The sequence below is a fragment of the Sciurus vulgaris genome (assembly GCF_902686455.1).
Source record: "Sciurus vulgaris genome assembly, chromosome: 5".
NCBI classification, from domain to species: Eukaryota; Metazoa; Chordata; class Mammalia; order Rodentia; family Sciuridae; genus Sciurus; species Sciurus vulgaris.
This window is the reverse complement of record NC_136465.1, coordinates 109,941,198-109,963,832: the sequence shown is the minus strand read 5'-3', so window position 1 is coordinate 109,963,832 and position 22,635 is coordinate 109,941,198. Positions and strand designations below refer to the sequence as shown.

The 22,635-nt window shown below is 38.2% G+C and overlaps 2 protein-coding genes across 7 annotated transcripts in view; one reads left to right on the top strand and one right to left on the bottom strand.

Annotated features, from left to right (window-relative positions):
* Nucleotides 1–17,198, bottom strand: part of PCED1B (PC-esterase domain containing 1B) — a 276,290-nt gene extending 259,092 nt beyond the window's left edge. For 4 of the 6 annotated variants that reach the window (XR_013763781.1, XR_013763782.1, XR_013763783.1 and 1 more), the window contains exon 1: nt 16,601–16,733. The gene's annotated coding sequence lies outside the window, so the exon portion shown is untranslated. Of the gene's footprint in view, nt 1–16,600; nt 16,734–16,806 lie in introns of those variants that run through there. The other 2 variants (XM_079139623.1, XM_079139625.1) reach the window with 1 other exon arrangement.
* AMIGO2 (adhesion molecule with Ig like domain 2) lies at nt 13,028–19,669 on the top strand. The gene is made up of 2 exons (XM_079139597.1): nt 13,028–16,865; nt 17,228–19,669. The coding sequence occupies exon 2, from the start codon at nt 17,288–17,290 to the stop codon at nt 18,851–18,853; it is 1,566 nt and encodes a 521-aa protein (XP_078995723.1). The 5' UTR covers nt 13,028–16,865; nt 17,228–17,287; the 3' UTR covers nt 18,854–19,669.
* The last annotated feature ends 2,966 nt before the right edge of the window (nt 19,670–22,635 follow it).

Sequence of the window (22,635 nt, the reverse complement as noted above, 5' to 3'; positions counted from 1 at the left end):
CCACATACCACTGTTTTAATAGTGGCTCAGTCACCACTCTGAATCTGTGAATGGGGTACACAGGGGAACAGATCTGGGGACTAAGGTATTTTCATTCATTCATTTGATTAACTTTAGCAAGCACCTACACTACACTTTGTGCCAGAAGATTCTTACATCCTCCAAAAGTCTATTTTACTAATCGTTCTTTGGCACTTGTGTTAGCTGGCTTTCCACTGAACTGCCATTTAAATTTCACCACTTAGAGGTTCCTAAAATACTCCTGGAATCTATTGTACCTAAAAATTTCTAAAAGCAGAATATTAATAAATTCAGATACATAAACAATGATAATTTCTGGCTCTGGAAACTACGTTCAGTCCAGTGCCTGGAAACAAAAACTAAGCAAAGGGCTAAAATAAACATAATATTATCAGCCTGGCCTTCCCTTCCCCACTGATGTGTGCCTCATTAGAGGTTCCAGGAAACTCACTATGTTTGCTCTAGACAGATGTTTACATGTGTTTTGATTCTTTCAAACCTAGTGATATGGAGCCATGAAGAAAAGGGAAACGAACAGCTGACCATTTAAGAAGTTAAAATAAAACTGTGAATTTTGAGGGAAGTACTTTCTATAGACACATTTGTCTTTATAGACATTTATTTCAGGTATTTAGACTTTATTTTTGGTATTTTTAGCTGATGCAGATAGGGAATTGAACTGGGCATCAGAGAACTTGAATTCGCTTTGCCAATAAAAAGTGTATGATGTAAGTTCCTTGCCTCCCGTGATCTTGTTTCTTTGTCATTTTCACCTAATCCATCCAGTTAGTAAGGAGGTTCATCAAGGGACTGAATATTAGTGGTCTTTGAAAATTATAAAATATCATTCAGCAAGTGTTTGAATTTGACTAGGTAAATTCAGTACTTTATTGAAAAATCAATCTTCTTGCTTGACTTTACTACTTATTTTATGCAAACTTACATTATCAAGTTTTGGCAATGATTTAACCAAATTCCATCTCAAATACACACACACACACACGTGTGTGTGTGTCTACTTTTTGTTTGTTTTCTGTGGTGCTAGAGATTGAATACAAAGTTCTTGTACATGCTAGGCTAGAGCTTTAACACTAAGCTATATCCACCCCCAAACATATTTTAAACTAACATAATTAATTTACATATTGACTGTGTTATAAGTTTATTTTCTAAAGTACATAGAAGTTAATTCAAGCATTTGTTAAAAAACAAATACATCTCCAAAGCAGGTAATTATTAAACAAAATAAGAAATATCTGTAATACCCTTTATTTTATTTCTTTATTTATTTTTGGTATCGGGGATTGAACCTAGGGGCACTTAACCACTGAACCACATCTCCAGCCTTTTTCTATATTTTATTTAGAGACAAGGTCTCACTGAGTTAATTAGGGTCTCCCTAAATTGCTGAGGCTGGCTTTGAACCTGTGATCCTCCTGCTTCAGCCTCCCAAGATGCTGGGATTACAGGTATAAGCCACTATGCTCCACCTATAATACACTTTAAATGAAAAGTCTCATGATAAATATTGGTTTCTCTTAAAGCAAGGGATGGAATTTGCAACTGAATCCAATCCACAGACTTTCTGAGCCCAGATAAGGCAAGGTATTGTGCTAGGATATGCAGAGAGTGAGAAAATATAAGAAAACTGCCTCTGCCCTTAATGATCTCAAAAGGACAAGATACAGAGAATGTAAACATATAGAGATGAATTAATTTGTGTCTATACTGTACATATTAAATTACTACCTATCAATATAGCCATAGAAAAGGCAGCATCAATTTTAAACATGAACAGATCTTTGAGATGAATTAACCCAATTACTAAATAATGTTTTTATTACTGAGTCATGTTTAGCCAATGCTCCACTCATGATATAGTCTCTAAATGGCACTGAGAGTAAAATATTTCTACAATTCTTTGAATGATGGTATATGATGATGCCCAGAAATGGGTTTTCCAGGTCAGAGAGCAGGTACATTGCTCAGGAATGTCTGGGCACAGACTCTCCTGGCTCCTGTCCCCAATGTCAGGGTGTGGTTCAGAAACAAGGCGAACCCAGTACCGTAAACATCCTCCTGAACTGAGGCTTTAAATACAGAGAGTGTTTATGTCAATACTTCCTGACTAAGGGTGTAGATGTTCAGTGTAGGGCCTGGAATACTGCTGGAGACTAAGCTTCAGTACCTGACCCAGGGATAAGCCAAAAATTAGAGTTGCCAGAAAAGGAATATAAAATACTCGTTAATAGGATAAAGAACATAGTTAAATGGTTAACAAAAAGGAGGATTTCACTAGAAAGTTGGAATATATTAAAAAAATCAAATGAACCTCCAAGAATGCTAAACATCTGAAAATATTTGAAACTAGGAACACAAATGAGTAAGTTATACAGCAGATTGGACATAGGATAGCTACAGGATAGTGAGGTGCATTGGTGAGCTGGAAACCAGATCAATGGAAAGTACTTTGAAGCAAAAAGGGAAAAGGATGAAAAATAAAAACAATAGCTAGACCATGACACATGGAGAATTTCATATACATAATGTAATTGGAGGTCCCAAAATGAGAGCAAATAGAGAAAAAGCAACATGCCCTGGGATAAGGAACAGGAATTTTTCAAAGACAAAGTCATCAATACATAAATTTAAGAGTAGGATAAAACTGCAAATAACTACTTTGCAAACTGAAAACCAAAGACAAAAAGAAAAATCCTAAAAGTGGCCAGAAGGAAAAGGAAAAATAAAAAAAAAAAAAAAGACACTTTCTTCAAAGAAGCAACATGAAGGTTTACAGTGATTTACCAACAGAGATTATGGATTCCAGAAGATAATGTTTTCAACCTTAAGTGCCTAAAGAAAATGATTGTCAGCCTAGAATTGTAGCTTACAAAATCATCCTTCAAAAATGAAGGTGGAATAAAAATGGTTTCAGACAAACTAGAAGATAGTCTTCAGGCAGAGAACAATAATCTCAGACAGAAATATGGAAAGGCAGGAAGGAAAAAAAACATTGGAAGAGCAAATATGTGGATATTTATAAGTTACTATTGGCTACACAAAATGGTAATTTTAATGTCATTTATAGTATAAAATAAATATATACAATAATCTACATGGCAAAAAAGAATAAAAAACCTTGAGGGATAAATAGTTTATTATTGTTTATTATAATTATTTGTACTGGGGATTGTTGTTCGTGGTAGTAGTAGTAGTACTGGAGATTGAACCCAGGGGTACTTACCCCTGAGCTACATCCCTAGCCCTTTTTATTGTTTTTTTATTTTGAGACAGGGTGTCTCCAAGTTACTTAGGGCCTTGCTAAGTTGCCAAGGCTGGCCTTGAACTTGCAATCTTCCTGCCTCGGCCTCCTGAGCCACTGGGATTACTAGCATGTGCCACTGTGCCTGCTAGGAGTCAATAGTTTGGAAGGTCTAAGGGTCTAATAGTATCAGAAGAGTGGGAAAATAATGATTTGTTATAGTTTAAATATTTGTGCGCCCCAAAATGCATCTGTTGAAATTCTAACTCCAGTGATGACAGGGAGGTGAGCAGCCTCTGGGAAGTAACTGGACTATGAGGTTAGAGCCTATGAATGGGATTTGTGATCTTATAATAGAGACTTGGGGAGCTTGTTTGTTACTTCTGTCATGTGAAGACACAGCTAGAAGGCACCATTCATGAGGAGCAGAACTGTACCAGACACTGAATCTGTGGGCACTCTGATCTTGGACTCTCCAGCATCTAGTACTGTGAGAAATATGTATTTTGTTTACGAGCTATGTATTTATGTTTTTTTGTTATAGCAGCCCAAATAGACTAAGCCACTCTGTAAGAAATCAAGGATATATGTTGTAATCTCTGGGATACCTACTCAGAATAATAAAATAATACATATATAAAATTGTACCCACTAGTGACCAACTCATACTTATTTCAAGTATACATGAAATACTTTTTGTTAAAATCACATATTATAAAGTCTCAACAATTTCAAAATATTGGAATCTTTCAGAATAGTGTCTCTTACCACTGTGGAATAAATTAGTAACAAGATTGATAACAAAAGTAGAAAACAATAGAAAAGTAGAAAAATTAAATAATACATGGGATTAATAAAGCAATAATCCAGAAATTAGAAAACAACTTAAACTGAATAACAAAAATAAACATTTCAAAGCTTATGGGAATAAACTTAAATGGTGCTCAGAAGGAAATGTATAGCCTTAAATGTGTATACTGTATTATAAAATAAAAAAGGTTAAAATGTACTATTTAATCTGGTGTTAATCACCAGAAACTAGAAAAAGAATAGCAATCAAACCTAAGGAAAGAAATGAGAAACAAAAGCAGACAGTAAGGAATTAAAAATCAAACATATAATAGAGAAAATCAAGAAAACCAGAGTAAATTTTTTGAGAAGATTAACAAAATGATAAAACTTTAGCAAGACTGACAGATTAAAATTATAAAAAAGGGAGAGGGCACAAATCAGCAACAATAGCAATGACAAAGAGGTTATCCGTAGAGATCACACAAATATCAAGGAAATAATTAAGGGATGCTAAAAACAACTTTATGTTGATGAATTTAACAATTTGGGTAAAAAGGGGAATTCTTTGAAAAATACAATTTACCAAAGTTAACAGAAGGAGAGACAGAAAATATGAATATTTCAGTAGGCATTAAAAAATTCAGCCCAAAATTAAAAAATGAAAACTTTCTCAGAAGAAAAGCCCTGGCTTTTAAGATAGCTTACCAATGAATTCTCCCAATTTTTGCAATGAATTAAGAAAAAATTAATTCCTGCCTTTTATAATTCTGCAGACAGAAAGAAAAAGGAGAGCTTCTCAGATTTTTAAAAAATTAGAATAGCATAAATTTTATTTTAAAACTCTGAGAAGCTTTGTGAGAAAGAAAATTACAAACTACTTTTCACATAAACATTCCTGAAAAATTCTTAACAAGATATTAGGAAATCAAATCCAATGATATTCTAAACTGAGGGGGAAGGTTAATCCAGATGTGCAAGGTTGGTTAATTTGATAAACTGAACATTAATTTGTGCTGAAAACAATTAACCACTAATAGAATTTTCTTAATTTGATCAAAAATATCTGGAAAATACGTGTAGCAAGCATTATTCTCAATGGTGGAATATTAAAACTTATTCCTAAACTTGGGACCAAGTTCAACACCATAACTGGAGGTCTACAAGAGAAAGAAATGAAAGTCATGGAGATTGAAAAGCAAGAAGTAAAATCATTGTTTCCAGACAATAAGGTCATGCCCAAACAAAAATTCTATGAATTACTCCTATCTGTATATACCAACAATAAACATATAGAAAATAAAACCTATTTACAGTCATATCCAAACACTCAAAACACCTTAAAACAAATCTAAAGATGTACAAGACTGAAAATTATAAAATAGCATTGAGAAAAACTGAAGAACCAAATAAATGGAAATAAATACATGGCTATGATTAGAAGACTCAATATTGTAAAGATGTTAATTCTTTCAAATTAATATACACTTCCAGGAACCAAAACTGAAATCTGATTTTTAGGCTTTTTTTTTTTTTTTTTGCTTTGTTTTGTTTTCAGAAACTGACAAATTCTTTTAAACTTCATATGGAAATGTGAAGTAGTAGGAAGAGCCAAAGCACTCTTGAAGGATAACTATGGAAGACTTGAACTATGAGATATCAGGAACCCTGATTACAGAGCTCTGATGATCAAACTGAATGGTATAGGTGCAAGAACAGATAACTGTTCAGTGAACAAAGAGTCCAGAAGCAGACCTGCATATCTATGATCACACAGTTTATGCCAAAAGTGACCCTACAACATGGTAGGGAAAAGAGTGGTTTTCTCAATAAATGGTGTTGGGTCAAGTGAATATATAAATGGAAAAAGGCATATTGACTTGTACTTCACACTACACACAAAAGTCAATTCCTGATGGATTGCTGAAATAAATTGAAAGTAAAACAACAAAGATTTTTGAGGAAAACACCTTTGTGAACTGGAATAGCAATACTCTCTCAAAAAGAAAATAAACCAAAAGACAAAACAAAACAAACAAACAAAAGAACGCCATGAACCATAAGAGAAAAAAAAAAAAAAAAAAAAAGAAATGGGATAAACTTGATAAAATTAAGAACTTCTTTTCACCAAAAATGTCTGAATTGGCAATCTGCAGATGGGAGAAAATATTAATCTCCATATTAATTTGCCTAGGTCACACACACACATATATGATTTAAAAATCTCACAAACCAGAATATATAAAGAAGTTTTAGAGAGCCGGGCTTGGTGGAGCATGCCTGTAATCTCAGTGGCTCAGGAAGCTGGAACAGGAGGATCACAAGTTCAAAGCCAGTCTCAGCAACAGCGAGGTACTAAGCAACTCAGTGAGACTGTGTCTCTAAACAAAATACGAAATAGGGCTGGGGATGTGGTTCAGTGGTCAAGTGCCCCTCAGTTAAAATCCCAGTACCCCACCCCCAAAAAAGAAGTCTTAGAGTCAATAAGAAAAAGATGGACAGTTCAACAGCGAAATAGGCAAAAGACTCAGAAAAGAGGAAGTCTAAATGAACATATGAGAAATTGCCCAAGTTCATTAATAATCAGGAAATACAAATTACAACCACTACCTACTCACTAAAATGACGGAGATGAAAAAATGGAAAATATGAAAAATAGTAAGTGTTGACAAGGATGTGTAAAAAATATTTCATATACCTTTTGTGAGAGAAAAAATTAGTATGCCACTTTGGAAAACTGGCAGTTACTGCTGGAGCTGGACAGGTACATGATCTGTGGCTCAGCAAATACACTCTCAGGCATACAGATCCACAACGATGCACAAAACATCAGATGAATCTCCAACGTGAGCCACAGAAGCCAGACCCAAGAGTCTTCATTCCATTTGCCCAAAGTATAAAAACAGGCAGAACTATTCTATGTGGTCAGAAGTCAGAAGAGTGGTGCCACTGGAAGGCTAGCAACTGGAAGGGAACACAGGGGACTTTGGGAATGTTGGTAAATGTCCTGCGTCTTCACTTGGGTGATGGTTACAAGGTCCTTGTTCTGCAAATCCTCTTCCATGCCTGCTCCATACGTTGTCTCATAACTTTTGCCAGAACTTTCTTTTCATCAGAATAATTGGACAGAACTCAATTTCTGCTTATAGAACCACTCAGTTTATTTTCAATAAACGTATTTATAATTGTATTTTGTTGAGGTTCTGCAAAATGCTGGCTTATATCAGGGAACTGGCTTTTCTCTCTAAGGAGTTATTCAGCTTTCTGATAAAGTCTTTCTAACACAAGTTCTATATTCTTTGTCCTTTTGCCTTTCTTCTGCATGGTCACTGTTCTAGCTTATGGACTCTACCTTTCCAAGCTTTGTACTTATACTGATAAAGGAAAAGGGAAGTATATAATAGAATACTTTTCTCATTGGGGCAAAATTAGGGTGCCACTGAATTTCTGGTGCCTCTGTTTACCTGCTTTGTACCTTCTGCCCAGGGATGACAATGCCCTATGCAGCCAATCTGAATATGTGATCCTACTGTCTGACAGATCCCTCTTGTGTCAATGGATTTGTCATGCTATAATAGCTTGAGATCACTAAACAAACTATTCTTCTTTATTAATGTACATTTACAAAACATTTTCATCTATAAACTTGGCTTTGCAGAGAAAATGATCAGGCCAATATCAGGTTCTGATCCACTTGATTCTTACATTAAATTGATAAGTAGGTGTTATTTTGTTTTGTATTTAAATTATTGCCTATGTATATAATTAACTCCAAGATACCAAAAATACCAAGTTTCTGGATTTGCCTAAAGGAACTAAGTTGGTGCTACCAAGGTGGTCCTGCCTGGAGAGCCTAGTGTCCTGTTTTTCCCAGGCTCACCCTACAAACTAGTAAGCAAATATCTGAATACTCCTTGGGTCAATGGATAATCTGCTTCTAAAATTAGAGCCAAGGACCCAAGGTTTCAGTGCCTACCCAACAAGCAGAATTTAGGAAAGAAGAATAAATATGTAGAATCATTTTAATAAATAAAATTGAGTGGCAAATTCTACTTCAGAATAAATGTGGACAATTGCCACAAAAAGCGTGTTTTCCATCATCCTCCTGTTTCCATGAAGAAGGAAATGTCAGTGAGCAGACTCATCCTTCAGCAACTTGCTCAGATTGGCACCTGACCTCTTCTACACAACAGCTGCCAAGGAAACCTACACTGGTTTCCTATCATGTATTTTTATCACACTGTAACAAGCAAGTAGCAGCATGTCAAAATTGCTCTCTGGAGAGAGTGATTATTATTATTATTTGTTTTATTTTGCTTTTTCCTATAGTTTGAAATCTCTTTGGGTACTCTCCAGTGTGGATTGAGATTGCCAATCTTCACTCCTAACTAAAGGTTTCCACTGAGGATGCACAATGTGTCACCTTCAAGTTGCAGGGGTTCTGAGAAGCCCAGACATGCAGACGGGTGGACTTATTCCAGTCTGCAGCTGCTGAGACAGAGGACCACAGAGAGCAAGGCAGAACTGAACCAAATGAGGACCTGCTGCACTCTGGTAGAGGAGGGCTCCAGGGAGCAGTTACTTAGTATAAACATATTGTGGTGAGACACCTCTCCAGCTCTGTTTATTTTGTACATAAACCCAGCCATTAGGTTCAACAAACAATTATTAAACATCTGTGCTGTATCAGGCCACATCCAAGGCACAAGGGTAACAAGGCTTACTCTCTTACAACTTTATTGTTCTCAAAGCACTTTTCATGTCTTATTTCAGTCAACCTTGTGGAATCAAGCATTGCATATGTTAGTACTGCACTTCCATTTTATGAATGGAGAAACTCATAACCTGAAAGGCTGAGTCACTTACCTAAGATCCCACAGTTAATAAACCAAAATTCTGGGACCACACTCCAGGGACTTGATTCTTTATTCAATGCTCTATTTTGCTCTAAGAATCACCATTTTTTTCAGACATTGCCATTTGGCATTTAATTGGAGGGTGTTTCAGACCCTTGGTGCATGACGGGAGAGAGATACTACTTTCCTTGCTTATAAGTCTTTATTGCTAATGCCATGGAGAAGATGAATCATAGGTTTGTGTTACCATTGCTTAATTCAAAAAAAGAATTTTCACCTCTGACAATTTAACAGTTTTCTCCAATTTATGTTTTTATTTGCATATAATTCACTTTGCTGAATCAGATATTTAGTCAACAAAATGAGTAAGAACTAAAATTCTTCAGGTATTTGGAATTTTTGAATGCCCCAAGTACATATAGTCTATATTTCGGCTCTTGGTTAAATCCAATTTGGAACTGAATTCTGTGACTGTCTTATATCCTATATTTATTTATAATAATACTACAAATTCCTAGAGGAGAGCAACCATGTTATGGCCCTGGGAGTGTAGCCAAGACTAACAATATTTGCTGAATGGAATTTAAATTATGGCTAACCCTGCTACTCCCTAAATGGGAAGCATTAGAGCTAATGGTTAAGCATGAGACTAGAGCAAGACAGGCTTTGATGAGAGAGCTAGTTCTACCACTAACATTGAGCAAGTTGCATACACCAGCTAAACCCCATGGCCCTCATTAAAAAATGGAGACGTTAATGGCCATCTCTTAGGACCTTGATGAGAATTAAAGAGAAGCTTGGAATGTAGTGTAACTGAGACCCCTTGCAATTAACAAGACCACTTTCTGTGATCTCTCCAGAAGTCCTTATGCCATCTTCTATATTAATGTGATGTTTCTTTTCACTGTCTCAAACTGAAAGGTCAGAGTTCCAGAGCAAATTGCCCATGGAGCAACCAGCAAAAAGGGCTTTGCATTTGCTGAAAATAATTAAGTATTTGAGATAGTGCTGGCTCTCTAGTGGGGAGAGCTTGTGCTTTTCTCTCTCAATTTTATTTTATCTTGATGGTGGTTGGTGAATAATCATTGTTTCAAATTGAACAATCAGATTCACCATTATAAAGCAATGATAAATTAATTACTGCAACAGGAAATCCAATTTTTAAAAAGACATAAAACAGGAGTCTGAGTGCTTCATATAGTTTTCTAAACCAGGTTTGCTAAATATTATCTGCATTTATGAGAGATAAAATTAACCCCAGTTTTGAGGGATAAAACAGCATTTAGGAATTCAATTAGATGAGCTCTTCAGGCTAATAATGAGCAAAATGAAAATCAGAGCACTTAGCATTTATGACTAAACTCTTAAGAGGTAACCATAATGCTAGTTTCATGGTTTTGACACACTGAATTTTAAAAAACAAATTCTCATTTGAGTATTTCATTCCTAAGGGTGAGAATTTTGGAGTATTAAATAAAAAGATTTGCTTGTTTCTATCATTACACAATTATGACAAAGAAAAAAAAAATCATTCTTTGCAAACTTCTTAGGTTCCTCACTTCAGTGGATTTATTCTTTGAGCAGAGACTTTGATTTACCAATGTGATTATGGATGGCATTCTCTGATTCCTTATATTTTTCATATACCTTCCAGTTTCTCTACAATAAACACATAGTGCTTTTCAAATTAAGAAAAAAGGGGTGTTTAGTAATTTTTGTTTGTCTGTTTCTCATTGAAAAATAAATGGAGCAATGGAGCAGAGAGCATTCTAGCTCACCAAAAGTTGGCTTAAGGGCATACTGTTGGAAAGGACTCATAGCTGTTGGGGTGTGTTTCAACTAAGGAGGTTGAGTCCCAAACCTGGGACGGGGACTGTTGGCCAATAAGAAATATACATGTGACTATTATATGCTTTATTTTAGTCGGATGTGTGTGGCCATCATAGCACTTATGTAACTCTCAGACTAAAGAGTAGTAACTGACACGTAGGAGACACTTAGGAATTATTTGCCAAATAAATACTTGTGCTAAGGTAGGAGAACAACTGTTGTTCCTCAGAATGGGAGCCATCTCTCTACTGTCTGAGAAGCCAGAGATGGCTGTGCCTTCTGAAACTACAGAACTTAACCACCAAGTAGGAATCACAATTAAGCAGAAGCAGCATGAATAGCTGATGCCCATGACTTTAACAACTAAAGTTTTTATTGTACTTTTCTTATCATAAAAATATTGTAGAATTTAGACAAATGGTGTGACTCTACATTGTGTACAACCAGAGAGGTGAAAAACTGTACTCCATTTGGGTACAATGAATCAAAATGCATTCTGCTATCATGTACAACAAAATAGAACAAATGATAAAATATATTATAGAATAACACAGATAAGGAAAGAAGAAATATTTTTTAAACTACCATTTATGACATGGGGATATGCTTTTTCAGGCAATCTATACATACCACAGAATTGATATGCAAATATATTTTTTTAACGATAATTAGAATTGTATCATTTTGTAATATTTTGCTATGTCACCAGATATTCCCCTTCCTCATTATTTTGAAGAGCACTACAGTATGACACCAGATGGGTGTAAACTTATTTATTTATGCATATCCCTATGACAAATTAAGAATGTGCTAATTTTTTCCTATTAGAAATGATACTGCAATGAATATTTGATCCCCCATTATAATTGAATACTTAATAGATTAAAGTGATCTCTCAACAGTGGAGAACTTGCCTGAAGTTGTTTTAACTTAAAGAAGCAATGGGATTGACATCATTCACTGCAGAGAGAGAGGAGGAGCCTGTGTGTCCAGGGTAGTGAAAACTGACCCAGACAAGAAACCAAACCCAGAACTGCTCTAATTGGTTAGCACTAATTGGTTAGTCTAGTCCTGGTCTTGGGCAACGGGGAACACATCATTACCAAAAAATCATATTAACTTTTTGAAGTTGGAAGGAACTTTAGAAATCATCAATTGACACCTCAATTAACTCTTGGGATTATGGGAAGTTAAAGAATTTTTACTCAGATCTAAATCTTAGACCTTCTCACCTTGTGATTTTGGTAGGTTTCTGTACTCATCCAGTGGTCTAATACTTTTTTAATTGAAGACTCTGAATAAATGGGGCTTTGGGCCCCCTTAAGCCACATTCCAATTCAAGTACAACTAAACCAAATATGCAGGACTTTCACCAGGATGATCTCAAACAGTTCCACAACCCTTAGCTTAAAAACCCCATCCAAACCCTAAAAACATGTTAAGTGAAAGAAGTCAAGATATAAAATACCACATATCACACAATCCCATTTATATGAAATGTCCAGAAAAGGCAAATCATATAGACAGAAAATCGATTAGTCCTTGACAGGGGCTGCAAGGAAGTAGAATGGGAATGACTACTTAATGGGTTGGGGTTTCTTTTCAGGATGATGAAAATAATCTGGAATACAATAGTGACTGCTGGGTGTGGTGACGAACACCTGCAATCCCAGTGGCTGAGGAGGCTGAGGCAGGAGAAGGATCGAGAGTTCAAATCCAGGCTCAGCAAATTAGTGAGGCCCTAAGCAACTCAGTGAGACCCAGTCTCTAAATAAAATGTAAAAAAAAAAAAAAAAAAAGGGGGGGGGTAGTGCTGGGGATGTGGTTCAGGGGGTTAAGTGCCCAGAGTTCAATTCCTAGTACCAAAAAAAAAAAAAAAAAAAAAAAAAAAAAAAAAAAAAAAAAAAAAAAAAAAAAAAAAAATACACACACACACACATGATGGTGATGGTTGCACAACATTGTGAATAAACTACAAAATTGTTAAGTTGTGCATTTTAAAATGGTTAAGATAGTGAATTTTATGTTATGTGATTTTATTTATCTCAACTGAACTTAGAACATGTCTAGCCTATGCTACTAAAGGTAAGAGAGAGATCAATGGGATGGGTGGGTGGGAAGTGCTTAAAGAGTTGCTCCAGGGTGAGTTCTCCCTGGGGTGGGAATGTAGTTCCTGCCCCAACCCCGGTCATTTCCAACCAAGTAAAGGAGCTTCCAGAGAAACAAGCTACAAGTTGACATATACCTCCTGGAATTCAGGGGCTGGAGTCTGTCTTCTCTGAAAATATCTCTCCAAATAGTGAGAGATATAGGATGGTTGAGAGATCTCACTGCATAACAAATTTGGGGCAATTTACAAAAACCAGCTGGAGCAGGCCAAGAGGACAGGCTGCTGTAAAAACTGGGGGCACTTCCAGAACTGATGGGCAAAGCTATGCATTTTCTGACTTAAGCCAAAGTATTCCTGGGTTAAAAAAAAAGGAGTGGGGGAGGACTAGATATTTGCTAGATTACAGGATACCTGCTAGAATCAATTGTGATAAAGAATGTGCAAGTCTTTCATAGGATAAAAACTTCTATTAAAGTGTTCATTATTGGTCAAGATGACTGAGAATCATCAAACTAGTGCTGTAACAATTTCTTGTCTCATATTTCTAATTCCTTAAATCTTGGACTATAACCTAAGAAATCCTGGAAATCACAGGCCTGGAAGAACCCCTGAGATTTCATCTACTCAAATCACTGCCTTGGGGCAGGAGTTACTTCCAAACACAGAAAGACATTCACATGCCCATACCAGATCCAAAATCATGTCCAGTGTCAATTTACTTTCTTTTGTCCATTAGAGTCATTATCGAGTGGTCAAAAAATACCAGCAGCTTATACCATGTGAAAGAGGGCAGAGGAATAGCTCTCCATCCTATTTTAAACTCCTGGGAAGGCAACTTGACCATCTGTCTTGGTACCGATTCCAGGTTGGAACCACTCTTGGCAATAACTTTTCTATTCTGTTTAATCTAAATCCTTCAAATGGAACCTTAAGGTTATTTCAACTCACTCCATTTTTTAATAATTTGAAACACAGTTGTTTACCATCTGGGCTACAGGATTATATAATGTTGCAGGATTGAGGTGAACATGAAAATGAAGTAATACATGTGGAACACAGAACTCAGAATCTGGCATATAATCATGGCCCAATATATATTTATTAACTATCACTGTACTCATTAGGACTCTGTCAGTCATAAGTGACACAACACAACTCAAAATGATTTAGGCAAAAAGAAGAGAGGGAGGTAAAAAGAAGAGAATGTAATTAAATAAAAAGTTTAAGTGTGTAATATTAGGCACTATTGGATCTAGGATTCAAATAAGGGGACTCTCACCAGAGGTCAAACAGATAGGGTTGTCTGATTTTGCATTTTCAGCCTCAAAGAATGTGAACTAAATAAAACTCCATTCTTTACCAAGTACAGAGCCTCAAGTATTGCATTATAGTGACAGAAAACAGATTAGTATAAAGGCGACTATTAGGAAAAAGATGAAAGTTAAAAAGATACCAGAAAGATAAAAAATAAAATATAGTCATATTTATACCACTATTAAGGTCAAGTCAGCTTTCTCTTCTCCATGCTAGTATACCTGCCTCCTTTACATTTCTCTTCCCATTAACATAGGTGGGAAACCCAGTTATCAGGTCTTCCAATGATTAAACAGCCTTGTCTGTGGATTTTGGGTGCATTTAGTTTATTTATGCTGTGTAATCACTGCAAAATGTTTCCTTGGTTTGCCTTCAGCTATAACATAACCTTCTGTTTCTATTTTTAAAGTCATTTATTCTTCTTACAGCATTTTTATATTAAACACAGGTCTTTCTCCGATCTTCATGGTTTTCTCTTAAGAGGATGTTACTCAAGAAAGTACTGCAAAAACTTGGTCATTTATTAGTCATTTAAAAAGTACTTGAGCACTGTAACTTTAATTCTATTTCTCTGTTAAACTTGTTAATCCTATAAAAACGAAGAACTAAAGGCCAAATTTTTTGAGAACTCCAGGAGGTGTGACCTAATAAAAGAAAACCTCAATCTCTGTCTCTCCTTTGGAAGTGAAGAATGGTTTCATGAAGCCTTTCAGGCTGTATTCTTGTGATAAAATTCAACTTTTCATGAAACTGAAATTAATCTGATCAAGTTACCCTCACTTGAAAACACTTTGAATTTACCAGTGCTATTCTGGGTTTATTCCACAAACAAGTAAACAATGCACATCACTCCATTTAAACTAGGCACTCACTGGTCTTTAGAATCTGCGCTACCACACCAATCCATTGACAGACAACTTTCACTAAATTGAAGGTTGTTTGAATGTGGGGTGAAGGAAATTGGTTTGTCACTGTCATTGCTTTTATTTTTAAGTAATGTTACATATTATGTGCCCTGCCCCAACTGTGTTTTTCTCAATTTAGTCTGTTTTTCAGTTGTTTTCCCTATCCCTTCTACTGTGAGTAGCATCTTTTGTTAGGGCAGTAATTTATTTCTTTTAATCCGGATATAATGGCCAAATGGGTCATTTGGCTCAATCAAATCCCATCGTTAAATCTTGGAATTAAGCAAAAATGGATTTTTAATCGAAAAGCTCATCAGCTTCATGGCCTCTACTTCATTTCTGCATGGCCTTGTCCAGCTTGTACCTTCCCATGCCTGCTGGACCAAAGCACGCTGGAGCCTGGCCTCTCCGGAAGGGACTAAATCCCACTGCGCAGACTCGCCTTCTGGGATCAGTCCTGGTCTCGGTCCAGCCGGCCAGCAGTTTGTCAAAAACCAAAAATAAAACAACCAAGCAAGAACTGGTCTGATTCTGAGAATTTTTTCTTTAAGGTTAATGCTCTTTGCATTCAAGCTGGAAGGTCGGATCCAAACCATCTTTCCTGCCCTCCTGCTTCTGAATTGGGCACCATCCCTGATGCCGCCCTGAGTTAGGAAAGGGATAGAACTTTTCCAGGGAGCAGAGGGATGTCCTCGCTGTGCCTTCCCGGTTCCTTCCCCCAAGCAGAGACTCCGGTCGCCCTGGAGGAGGAAATGTGCTCGAGTCCCCATCCCCCCGCCTCCTCCCCCAAATGAGGGCGGAGACGAAGGCAGCTTTTCTGTTTTGTAAACCTTTGAAGCCAACTGAACTTAGAGCCGATAAAGCTCCGTTGGCCCTCGCCCAAAAGCAAAGCGCGAAGAGGTCCGGGAATTGCGTGGACTAGGGGGGGAGAGATGCTACCTGCATGGCCACGGCGACGTGGGTCCCCAAGATTGCGCCCCCTCCCTCCCGAACTGGGCGTCTCCTCCTGAGCCCTTCCCGACCCCACCACCACCCTGTTTGGGGCTGGACAAACGGACAGGAGCGTTCAGGGTCGCGAGCTGGGGCCTCCGCGGATCCCCACCACGAGGCCGCTCCGTGGGTCCAGGGGAGCCGCAGGAGAAGGCGGGAGGCGGCGGCAGGGTGGGAGTGAGGGGGACGCCGGCCGCCTCTCCGATTGGTTGCGCCGCCGACCCCTCCCGCTCAGCGGCCCCTGCCGAGCGCCCAGCAGTTCCCTCCCGCGGCTAGCGAGCTGGGTCCCGCAAGAGCGAAGGACGCGCAGGGGCGGGACCGACCTCCCCGCCCCACCCGACCCCGGGCGCGCGGGGATAAAACCCCGGCGGCGGGCGCGGGAACATCGGGCCCTGGGGCCTCCAGAGCGCGGAGAAGTGGGGTCGGCCCGACCCGCTGCCCGCGGCCCCCCTTCTCGGACGCGGCTGCGGGAGCGGGGCGCCCCGCGCGCGGGCACACGGTGGCCAGAGCGCCGAGGCGGTACCTTCAACGGTGCAATGAGAAGAGCCCGGGAGAACCAAGTGGAGTCCGCGGAGAGGATTGCTGCGCCCGGGCTTGCTGCTGCCGCCGCGGCTGCTTGAAACTCCCCAAAGTTGAGAGACAGCGAGAGGCTGCCTCCCGCCGGGAGCAGGAGGGAAAGGAACTCTCAAGGTGCCAGAGTGACAGAGACGGACAAACAGACTCACAGACCTTTAGAAAACACCGCCGTCGGCGTCCTATCTCCGCAGCCCGTGAGGCTTCCCAGCTCTGTGAGTTGTTTTCTGGACGGGTGGTTTGCTAAGTATTTCCGTTTAATTGTTCGTAGGATGTGTTTGTGTATTTTTGTGTTTGTTAGAGGGAGTTAAAAACAGAACAGATGGACCCCTTTAAAACCATTGAGTTTCTGATGGCGAGACAGTTGTATTAAGAGAATGTGCCTGTAATGTCTTTAAGCAGGAGTAACCTAGGGGAAAATGCGTTTGGTGGTTAAAAGGTAGCATAGAACTCTCTAGTGTGTAATGAACCCCATTTCAAAAGTTACTGGGAAAAAATACGGTATGACTCTTAAGGGTTAACTAGTGATAATTAACTTATACTTTTTTCCCCTTCTTAAATATTAATTATTTACCAGGTTGACTGGTGGGAGGCTGAACTGGAGAAAAAGGGTCCTGGAAAAGACGCAGAGGCGACCATGTCTTTACGTTTACGCACACTGCCCACCCTGCCTGGAGTTGTCAGACCGGGTTGCAGAGAACTGCTGTGTTTGCTGGTGATCACAGTGACTGTGAGCCCTGGTGCCTCTGGGGTGTGCCCCACCGCTTGCATTTGTGCCACTGATATTGTCAGCTGCACCAACAAAAATCTGTCCAAGGTGCCCGGGAACCTTTTCAGACTGATTAAGAGACTGGATCTCAGCTATAACAGAATTGGGCTTCTGGATTCTGAGTGGATTCCACTATCGTTTGTCAAGCTGAACACCCTAATTATTCGTCATAACAATATCACCAGCATTTCCACAGGCAGTTTTTCCACGACTCCAAATCTGAAGTGTCTCGACTTATCATCCAATAAGCTGAAGACCGTGAAAAGCGCAGTGTTCCAAGAGTTGAAGGTTCTGGAAGTGCTCCTGCTTTACAATAATCACATTTCCTATCTTGATCCTTCAGCGTTTGGAGGGCTTTCCCAATTGCAAAAACTCTACTTAAGTGGAAACTTTCTTACGCAGTTTCCTATGGATTTGTATGTTGGAAGGTTCAAGCTGGCAGAACTGATGTTTTTAGATGTTTCTTATAACCGGATCCCTTCTGTTCCAATGCATCATATAAATTTAGTGCCAGGAAAACAGCTAAGAGGCATCTACCTTCACGGAAACCCATTTATCTGTGACTGTTCCCTATACTCATTGTTGATCTTTTGGTATCGTAGGCACTTTAGTTCAGTGATGGATTTTAAAAATGATTACACCTGTCGCCTGTGGTCTGACTCCAAACACTCCCATCAGTTGCTTCTGCTTCAGGATAACTTTATGAATTGCTCTGACAGTGTCATCAATGGTTCCTTCCGTGCACTTGGCTTTGTTCATGAGGCTCAGGTTGGGGAAAGACTGATTGTGCATTGTGACAGCAAGACTAGTAGTGGAAATACAGATTTCATCTGGGTTGGTCCAGATAACAGACTGCTGGAGCCGGATAAAGAGGTGGAAAACTTTCACGTGTTTTACAATGGAAGTCTGGTTATAGAAAGTCCTCGTTTTGAGGATGCTGGAGTATATTCCTGTATTGCAATGAATAGGCAACGCCTGTTAAATGAGACTGTGGATGTCACAATAAACGTGAGCAATTTCACTGTAAACAGATCCCATGCTCATGAGGCATTTAACACAGCTTTTACCACTCTTGCCGCCTGTGTGGCCAGTATCATTTTGGTACTCTTGTACCTCTATCTGACACCATGTCCCTGTAAGTGTAAAACCAAGAGACAGAAAAATATGCTAAACCAAAGCAATGCCCATTCATCTATTCTCAGTCCCGGCCCTGCCAATGACGCCTCTGCTGATGAACGGAAGGCAGGTGCAGGTAGAAGAGTGGTGTTTCTGGAGCCTCTGAAGGACGCTGCAGCAGGGCAGAATGGGAAAGTCAGGCGCTTTCCCAGTGAGGCAGTGATAGCTGAGGGCATATTAAAGTCCACCAGGGTGAAATCTGACTCAGATTCAGTCAATTCAGTGTTCTCAGACACACCTTTTGTGGCATCTTCTTAATCGTGTGCCTGTATTTGTATGATGTCATAATTAATCTCTCCATATTTAACTTTGTGTGGTCTCCAAAATAATAATAGGGCAGAAATTGTGGGAGTTTTTTTGTTTGTTTATTTGTAGTTTGTTTTTTGAGATAAAACCAAATAAACAGTCTATTGAAATGGTTGTTAGGAAATGAGATAAAGCACTTTGGTTCCCCAAGGTGCCCGAGAAAGATGGGGCTGTTTTTCAAAGGCTCAAGTTCCAGATAATAATATCTCAATCACTGATACTGCCAAAGCCCGCCCAAAGGTGATATGACTGATATTATCCCTTTATGCAGGACTCTTAAAAGAAAAAACAAACTGCATGTATTAGTGCTCCTTAAAAAACAGACTTTGCTAACTTTTTAGGACCAAAGTTGAGTTATTTTTAAAGAAAAGCATTAGTGTCCTTTATTTTTCAAAAGATATAAAAGAATCAAGCAGCAGTGATTTATAAAGCATAAAGTTAGATTTGGCAAGTAGCCAGAATCATTTCAGACCAGTATGAACTGACTGCACTGATAATGCCATATTTTCTACAGTGTTAAATAAGTAGTGCAAGGAAGGTACATTGGTTTGTCTTCTTTCCATTCTGTACATTCACTCCATTCTGTATCCTTGTATAAATGATCTCACTGAAAATTTAAAGTCATCATTAATTGTTGCCAAGAATGTGTCAATACCAAAATGTCAGAGTAACTTCTTAAAACTTTGTTCTTGCAGACTAATATTTGTTCATATGCTTGTGTATATGTAAATCTTAAATTATATAAACTATTAAATAGACCCTACTGTATTGTGCTTTGGACATTTAAATTAATGTAAATATATGTATTCCGTGACATGATGTTTTGTCTTAATTGGCTATTTAAAAACATAAATCTAAGATGTTTTATGTGATCTGATTGTGCTATTTTGTGCAAAACACCACCAATAGCAAATTCCTCTCCAAAATTCTTGTAGTTATAGAAAATTCATCTTTTAGAGGGACAAAATGCTTTAATGTGTTCTGGACCAATTTGTGCTTTCTATATCACATTTTACTCTGATATCATTATGTACTTCAATCAGGTGTGGAAGACACTTGAATTTCAATTTTGCCACAAATGAGAACCTGGGAGATCTCCTTGTTATTTCCATTTCTGCCTTGAGGTAATCAAGTACCTTCTCTGGATCAAGGTTTTCTCAACTGTAAAATGAAGGTCTTGGACCAAATGATGTTTACGTTTTCTTCCCACACTGAAATCTATAACTTCCTGCTGGTCTTAGCTCCATCCTCTGCTTACACAGGCTTTCTGAAACTGGGATCTCTGAAAATGAATGGATTAAGATAGTCTAGCGTAGTACTGTGAACTTGGAGGAACACTTCCAGATCATCAGTTCTAGTTCCTTCCCCTCTCTCCAGCATAACTGAGGTCCAGAGAGGGCTGTAAGTTGTCTTAAGGTAGAATGATGATCTAGTGTCAGGAATAGAAGAGTTTTAGCACTCTCCATGGCAGATAACCCCAAAAGAACGGTTACCTTGAACAGCGATGAACATGGAGAAGAAGCCAAGAAATAGACACAAGTGTGATCAAAGGCAAAGAAAAGTCAAGGATGCATTGTCCTGGGGCTAAGATTTTTAAGCAGTGGGAGTGGGTGACAGTGACACACATGGCAGAGTAGATGAGGGTGGAAGATGAACCACTGCTTTGGCAATGAAAGGATTCTGGGAGCAGTGTCAGTAGTAATCGTGAACATGGGGAGAGCTCCCTAAGTGCCCTGCTTCTCTCTCTGTGACTGACTCTGGTTCACAGGGGGTTAAGGAGAAAGTGTCCAAGAAGTGCCCCTTTAGGGAACAGGATAGGAAACTATTGCTCAGTAGCACTGAAAATCCCTTATTGCATGGTGTTAACAACTATTGACTGTTGTTAAGAGTTATTGCCCCTGCCTCTAAAATACCAACCTCACCCTTCAGAAGATCCTGAAGAGCCAGATGTTACCAGAAGTATTTTATTCTAGTTACTGCCATTTAAGTAATTAGGAAGAGTTCTATGATTTGTATGACCTTGGAAATCCTCTCTTCTACCTTCACATTTAGAGAAACCCAAACTCATGAGATGCTGTGATTGGTTTATGATCATACAGCTAGCCTGGACACAAGGAAAAACTTGAACTGCTAAAGCCGTTGGGTAACAGAAAAGGCTGAGCACTTGAACTTTGGGAGTGTGATAAGAGGCAGGACCACCACCTAGTGAGGAAGTTGCAGAGATCTTTTCTGGCTGAGATCTTTAAGGTCCTCCTAGCCTTGTACTGAGGAAATAAGTTGCATTTGGCAGGGAGATATGGATAGTGTTAGAGCTCAATCATGGCTGATCCTAATACGAACACAGTTTAAAGTTAAGGATGATCTGAGATAGAAATCAAACACAATCAAAACAAAACAGAAAAGACCCTCCTGAATACTGAAAACAAAGCTATGCTTTGAGTAAAAACAGAATGATGTGATAAAAAAGCATGGAACTGAATGTCATGATGTGGAATTATTAGCTCTTAGGTGTATTGATTTTTTTTAGCAGAAGCCTGATCTCATGTATTTTAAATGTAGGAACAAAATTAATTTATGCTTTATAAATTTGTCTCACTCAAAACTTTTATGTAATTTTTCTTCTGAGTACTAATCTGGATTTATATAACTGGGTTGTTCTTTAAGCTACTCAGTATTGTTCATTTTGTAGTGGTGAGAGGTGGGAACTTATTGGAGAAATTAACTATCACAGAAGTGAAGTTTTCCCAGGCTTAGCATATTTTTTCACTATATTGAAGTTACTGGGTCCACTATTTTCTCTATGTTTATAATTAATTGTGAGTTAGATTTTTAAAATTCACCTTTAAGATTTATAGTCCAAAAGAATAGCCTAAAAGATTTTCTTATTTATACTCAAATTCTGTATTAGTCCTCACTGCTGGATTAGATGCATTTTAGCATATTTATTTTTAATTTTAATTGTTTGAATTATTACTTGCACAGAAAATGGTGTTTATTTTTCTAAATAAACATTTTTCTAAAACGTTAACCAGAAAGGGACATAGGTGAAACTTTTGGGAATGGAAACATAAGAGGAACAGGCAGACACCCTCTGTCCAAATTCCAGAAGGACATTCAATTTGGATCACCCTGCTAGGCACTGGTAAAACAGAATACACCTTGACATCCTCCATCATCACTGGCTTTCCTTTGCCATAACTGCTGCCTGATTTTTGCCACCTTTCAGTGTCATCTGGTTTATGGAATGATTAACAGTAGCTCCAAAAACAGCCTTCTCAATAGAATCTCAGGGGGAAAAAAAATGTAATAAACAAGGGTTTCCAGCAGCTACCCCTCTGCATACTCCTACCAGAGATTCTGCTTCAGGGAGTTTGGGGTAGTATGTACCTATGGTATTTTTTAAAAATTAATTTGCCATGTAATTCTGATTTTACCTATTTTGATGAAACATATCCTGAAATGGGACCATAGCAAATCTTGTGTTTGATGCTATGGCAAAACACATTATTCTTACTTGCTAATGGATTTATTAATAGAAAGAATATTCTAGTCCTCTAAAAAGTTCTTTATATATTTTAAAAACCCAAATAAATAACCCAAGAGTTTGGGTTACTGATACTAAATGCACTTTAGAGTATATTGTTGTCTCTAATTTCTGATTTATATTTTTCTAAATTATGAAATCCAAAATTACTTTGAGATGACTAAAGCCCTGATTCTCTCATTTTTTTAAA

Coding starts and splice junctions, on each gene's coding strand:
- AMIGO2 (XM_079139597.1), top strand. CDS start 17,288: ATGTCTTTACGTTTACGCACACTGCCCACCCTGCCTGGAGTTGTCAGA.